Source organism: Tupaia chinensis, unplaced genomic scaffold, assembly GCF_000334495.1.
Source record: "Tupaia chinensis unplaced genomic scaffold, TupChi_1.0 Scaffold000451_2, whole genome shotgun sequence".
NCBI classification, from domain to species: domain Eukaryota; kingdom Metazoa; phylum Chordata; class Mammalia; order Scandentia; family Tupaiidae; genus Tupaia; species Tupaia belangeri.
In genome coordinates, this window is record NW_006159958.1 from 3,001,091 (window position 1) to 3,007,517 (window position 6,427).

Sequence of the window (6,427 nt, forward strand, 5' to 3'; positions counted from 1 at the left end):
GGCTTGGCCATGTCCTGGTGGGTGACCAGGCCCCCGCCTCTCCCACAGGGCTGGCTCAGGGGAGGGCTGCACACACGCCTTCCTGGTCTCGCTGGTTGCTGTGAAGGCAGCTCTTAGTTTGCAAAGCACTTTCCATGGGGCCTCTCATTTGAGCTGGGCTAGTCGTTATCAGGCCTCCCTAACCGATGAGATCAACACCGAGGAAAGCCTAGTGGCTTCACAGACACAGCCCCCATCACCACCCTCCCCTCCGCAGGCCCCTCTGCCAGCACGAACTCGGCAAGGCAGGGCTGGGTCTCTGCCGTCTTGGTATGGCCGGGTAGCCAGCTTTCCGTCTGGCATAGCTATGGTGTTCCCTAACACGCTGCCGCAGAAAGGGGCGAGCGATTCATGTCCCGCGTGTCCACGGCAGGGTTCCGAGGAGAACCTGGATGGCCCCCTTCCCCCGTGGAACCAGTTATGGCTTGGTAGAGGTTAAGAGCTGGGTCTTGGGGACCAGCAGTTAGCGTAATGGCTATGTCGCTGAACTCCCATGTAGTCGACCGCGGTTTGCGTCCCGGACCCGGTGGCTTAAAACTTACGCCAGGCGCATGTGCGTGCGTGCCCAAGATCCCAAGAGGAGAATGGAGGAGAAGGGATTGTGTGGCCATCCCCCCTGGGGGGTGATTTCTCGCTTTCTGTCTCTGTCTCTCTCTCTGTTTTTCGGGTGAGTACATACGCCCCCATAGCAAAAAAAAAAAGAGCCAGGTCTTGATCCAGCTTGGGTTGGATCTTCATTCCGCCATTAGCTGGCAGTGTGGCCCCGGACCACTCACTGACTCTCTCGGCCTCTTTCTCCTCGTTTGTAAAATGGACCGATGATCACGGTGCCCATCCTGGGGCCACCAGGGGCCCAGCGAGCTTGGTGCCTGTTAGGAGCTCAGCCATGGCTGCTGTCTCCTCACTGTGTCTAAGGACAGCCTCGTGGGTGCCGAGGGAGACAAGTCCCTGCACCTAGGCGCCCCGGCTGCACCCTGTCCTGTGGAGGAGTTGTGGGCGTAATTTCAGAGGGCCCTGCGACTCAGGGCTTTGCAGGGACTCCCGATGTGGGAGCTGTGTGGGTCAGGACAGCTCGGTGTAGCGGACAGATTTCTGCCCCGGGAACAGCACGATCCCTGTTTCCGGGGGTATGTGAGTGGGCGCTGGGGGTGGCTGGCTAGGGACACCCTGAAAGGGAGAGCCTTGCCTAGGCTGTCCTCAGAACTGGGGTGGTGCTGTCCCCAAACCCACAGTTCACCCTGCCACCCCGAGGTGCAAGGAGTGGTCCCTGGGGCCAAGAGAGTGGAGGGGCGGGTGCCCGGCCAGCCCCTGGGCCTGGCCTCTGGCCCTGACCAGCCCTGCTGCCGCCTTCCGTCCCGCAGGGGGTGGCTTCCACCACTGCTCCAGCGACCGCGGCGGAGGCTTCTGCGCCTACGCGGACATCACACTCGCCATCAAGGTTAGTTCTGAGGACGCGGGCACCCACTTCCGGGAGCCTCTTCAGGTCCTCCCACGGCTGCAGTGTGGCGCTCTCCCCCTGCATGCCCGGGAGGGGAACCGAGGCTCAGCAGGGAGGGGCTCGCCCAGGCTGCTCAACTGGTCTGGGACTCGAACCAGGCCTGAGGCTGCCTCTTCTCTGTCATCGTGGGGAGAGTGGGCAGCCGTGCCAGCCTCCTGCAGTGCCAGCCCAGCGGTCTTGATGCGGGGCCCCCAGCAGCGTGAAGTCACTGACGAAGGGAGAGGGAGGAGGACAGAAAGTGACAGCTAGAGTGTGGGGACAGGAGGCGTGTGCACTGCACGCTCGGCCCACTGCCGGCCTCGGTCCTCCACGTCTCACCTCATTTCATCTCAGAGATGAGGAGACTGAGGCCGGAGAGGAGACGCTGCACAGCTAGAAAGGGCCGAACTGGTAGGAGCCTTGGCCTTGCCTGGACCCCAGAGCCCCACTGCTCGGTCTGCACCCAGCGATGTGCTGGGTGCTAGGCCAACTCGAGGCCCTGTTCTCATGGAGTGCATTGACTAAAGGGAGAGACCAGCGGGTAAGCTGACCTGACCATTAGGAGGGGGAAACACAGCAGGCATTCCTAGAGGAGAGAAGGAGGGAAGGAAGGCTTCCTGGAGGAGGAGGCACTGGGATTAGGGTCTAGCCTTTATGGGATAAAGATTTAGGGATGATGGTTCAGGGCTCTGACTCTCCCTGTAACCTTATACGTTTCCCGGAGAATCTGAATGATTGCACCGTTTACCTCCTGGTCCTCCAGGGGATATACATGCTGCCTCCTCTAGGGAGCCTTCCCTGACTACCTCCTGCACACACGCATGCTTCTCCCGAGCCCTGCAGCTCTTTGCCCTGCGGCCTGACTGCCCTGGAGCACATGTGCCTTCCGGCCCCACCCCTTCACCCTGGGGTTCCCAGAAAGGCTGGGTCCTCATATGTCCCCTCTCCTCCCCTGGGCAGTTTCTGTTTGAACGAGTGGAGGGCATCTCCAGGGCCACCATCATCGATCTCGACGCCCATCAGGTGAGTACTCTGCGAGGGCTGGTCTCCCCCAGGACCCACCTCCTTGGTCCCTGAACCTCCTTGTGGCAGGAGAGTCCCCTCCTCATGTCCCCAGCGCCCTTCGTCTGTCACCCAACCCTATCTGTGGGGATCCCTAATTCTAGGAAACTCCTCAAGCCCTAAGTCAGGACCCCCCAGTCTCTGCCTCTCTCCTGTAGCTCAGGCTGGAAACAAAAGGTCTTTGTCCCTTTGCCCGACTCGGCCCAGCCAGGGCTTCTGCTTTCAAACCCGAAGGTCCTCCCTGCTGCCTCCTGACCGCCCCGTGCCCGGCTGCTGGCTGTCCCCAAGCCTGTCTGGCAGCACTGCCCTCTCGCCGAGTCTGGTGTGGTTCTCCATTGCTCCCCAGTCACTTGGGGGTGTCATTTCCCATTCATAGCTGATGGGCACTGAGGACCTGGTCCTCATGCACCATTTTATTTGATTATTTTTAAAATTTGAATGTCCAAAATACATTTCTCAATGTTATAAAAATTACTAGAAACTACCATGACCCAAAACAGGCCAGGCTGTTAACTGCACACACACTTCAGTAATGAAAGTTTACCCTGGGAACCAGTAGTTGGCGTAATGGCTATGTTGCTGGACTCCCATGTACTCAACCGCAGTTCGAGTCCCAGACCCGGTGGCTTAAACTCATGCCAGGCACGTGTGCGTGTATGCCCAAGATCCCAAGAGGAGAATGAAAGAGAAGGAAGGCGTGGCCACCCCCCCCTGGGGGGGGGTGATTTCTCACTTTCTGTCTCTCTGTCTTTCTGGGAAGCACACGTGCCCTATAGCAAAAACCTCCCCAAAAAAAAAAAAAAGATCTTGATCTAAATATTTTCGGTAGTAAGCACAGCTGATATATACATATCCGTGAACACAAGCCTGACGTTAGGCATAAACCTCAGCTCACTCACAATTTTAGGGTTGCCTGCGCTTCCTGAGGCCAGCATTTAAGAAATCAGAAAAAAAAAAAAAGATCTTGATCTAAATATTTTCGGTAGTAAGCACAGCTGATATATACATATCCGTGAACACAAGCCTGACGTTAGGCATAAACCTCAGCTCACTCACAATTTTAGGGTTGCCTGCGCTTCCTGAGGCCAGCATTTAAGAAATCAGGCACCAGCAGGTGGCGTGGTGATTAAGGTGCAGGACTCCCACATGGCCGACTGTGGTTCAAGTCCTGGACTTGGTGGCTTGCTTTCTCTCTCCCTCTGATAAAATGAAAAAGTAATAATAACAAGTGGAATGAAGTAAATAAATAATTCTTTTAAAAAGGAAAGAAATTGGGACCAGCAGTTAGCGTAATGGCTATGTCGCTGGACTCCCATGTGGTTGACCGCGGTTCGAGTCGCGGGCCCGGGCGCTTAAACTCACGCCAGGTGCGTGTGCGTGCGTGCCTAAGATCCCAAGAGGAGAGTGGAGAAGGGATTGTGGTGTGGCCATCCCCCCTGGGGGGTGATTTCTCGCTTTCTGTCTTTCTGTCTCTCTCTGTCTTTCTGGCGAGCACATGCACCCTATAGCAAAACCCTCTCCAAAAAAAAGAAAGAAAGAAAGAGAGAAATCATTGCCTAGGGGTAAAGCACCCAAGCATAGGAGCACCTCTTTCTCAGGACTCCGAACTCGAGGCTGGCTCCTCTGGCCAGAGAGGGGCAGAGAGCTCGTGGCCACCCCCTCACCCCCTGCAGGCCCCTCTGTACTTGGTGCTTTGTCGTCGTACTGGTTGGGGCCCTGCTCCGAGTTCACATGACCCTGAGCTCCTGGGCCAAGTCACATGTAAACAGCCCCTTCCAGCTTGCTTGTCACACTCCCGACCCCCTCACCTTCCCCTCAGACTTCACAGAGCTGTCAGGGCCAGGACTCCTGCCTTGTTTCATAGACAAGGAAACCACGAGGGCTGGGGCTTGCCCAAGGTCAGGCTGGAGGGTCCCAAGGCCAAGGTTTGAGGTTGAGCTCCAGCTCCACCACTCAGCAGCCACCAGACCCTTGCTGCCTGGCCATGCGGGAAGTTTCCTGAGGTGGAATTGGGGGTGCTGGGCCCACCATGCGCATCTGCCTGAGAGCGGCTGTCCCGTCCTCCCCACAGGGCAACGGGCACGAGCGAGACTTCATGGGTGACAAGCGCGTGTACATCATGGACGTCTACAACCGCCACATCTACCCTGGAGACCGCTTTGCCAAGCGTAAGCCCCTGCCCCTCCCCTCGGTCTTCAGTGCGTTCTTGCTTGGAAGAGGCTCTCCCCTCCGAGTACTTCCTGCTAGCGAGGCCCAGCAATCACTTCATTACCTTCAGCCTCCCTGCGTGGCGGGTCACTCCCACTTTACGGGAAGAAAGATGGCGCTCAACCCACCCAAGATCACTAAAACTCGTCAAGTAAATGCGTGGGGTCCTGGTGTCAGGGGGAACCACCAGAAGAATGAAAGGAAGTCTTCTCGTTGGTACGCATCTCTGTGACAGGAAACAAGAAAGAAGAACAAAGAGATGAGACAGAGGGCCAGCAGATGATGTAGTGGTAACATGACCGACCGTGGTTCGAGTCCCGGATTGGGCTTGAAAATCATGCTGGGGGACCTAGCAGATGGCACAGCAGTTATAGCACTGGATTCCCACATGGCCAACTGTGGTTTGAGTCCTGGACCTGGTGGCCTGAAAATCACACCAGGTACATGTGCATGCATGCCCAAGACCCCAGGAGGAGAATGGAGAAGGGATTGCAGCATGGCCGTCGCCCCTGAGGAGTGATTCCCCCCCCTTTCCTTCTCACTATCTCTGTCTCTTTCTCTGGTGAGCACATGTGCCCTAAGGCAAAAACCTCTTAAAAAAAAAACAAACCCCAAAAAGATAAACAAAAAATATAAAATAGAATGGCAGCAATACATACAAGGGGGCTTCAGAACACGTGCGGAGAAATGGAATTAAAGGATGAGTTTATTTTGGTGCAAATAAAATTTCAAAAGCTGGCCAGCCAGTCCTGTAACCTAGTGGTTAAGAGTGACAGATCCCACAGGGCTGACTGCACCACAGTTCGAATCCTGTCCTGGGTAACTTGAAAATCATGCCAGGCATGTGTGTGTGCATTTCCTGAATCCAGTCAGGATGGAGAAATGGAGGAGGAGGTATCGCAGTGTAAACGCACCCCATTGGCGGGGTTGCTTCCTCCATATCCCCGTCTCTGTCTGTCTCTCTGGTGAGCACATGTGACCTCTGGCAATTAAAAACGTTTTTCTAATACGTGAAGTTTTTTTTTTTTTTTTTTTTGGAGGGGTTTTTGCTATAAGGCGTGTGCGCTCACCAGAAAGACAGAGAGAGCTAGAGAGATAGAGATAGAGAGTGATAGAGAAATAAACCCCCAGGGGGATGACCACACCGCAATCCCTTCTCCTCCATTCTCCACTCGGGATCTTGGGCACACACGCACGCACACACCCACACACACACACCTGGCGTGAGTTTTAAGCCACTGGATCCGGGACTCGAACCGGGGTCAGCTACATGGGAGTCCAGTGACATAGCCATTAGGCTAACTGCTGGTCCCCGAATACGTGAAGTTTTTCACAGTATGGATTTTCTATGAGTTTTTTGAAAATCCCCTTGTATAATAGTTGTTCAAATAAATGGAAGTGAGTTAAACTCATCAATCAAAAGGCACAGACTCTCAGGTGAGAGTTGAAATGGGACACTGCTCACCTCGTAGGCAGGGCACACCGATGCCCAAGGTGCGAGGGGGTTGGTGTGGGAAGACAGAGGCTGAGAAGGCCCGAGGGACTGACTTCCAACCTGGATTTCTTAATGTGCTGCACGTGGGCTTGGGGGCCGGCTGCGGTGGCCATGTGTCCGGGCAAGGGGTCAGGGAGCCATTACTG

At 55.5% G+C, this 6,427-nt stretch overlaps 1 protein-coding gene across 6 annotated transcripts in view; it reads left to right on the forward strand.

Moving 5' to 3' along the window:
• Positions 1–6,427, forward strand: part of HDAC11 (histone deacetylase 11) — a 28,138-nt gene that overhangs the window by 19,418 nt on the left and 2,293 nt on the right. For all 6 annotated transcript variants that reach the window (XR_335558.3, XR_335559.3, XM_027774543.1 and 3 more), the window contains exons 6-8: positions 1,401–1,477; positions 2,477–2,539; positions 4,650–4,746. Coding sequence is in view for 4 of the 6 variants with exons in the window: in XM_027774543.1 (XP_027630344.1) it covers positions 1,401–1,477; positions 2,477–2,539; positions 4,650–4,746 (237 nt within the window). In the remaining 2 variants the exon portion in view is untranslated. The remainder of the gene's footprint in view (positions 1–1,400; positions 1,478–2,476; positions 2,540–4,649; positions 4,747–6,427) is intronic.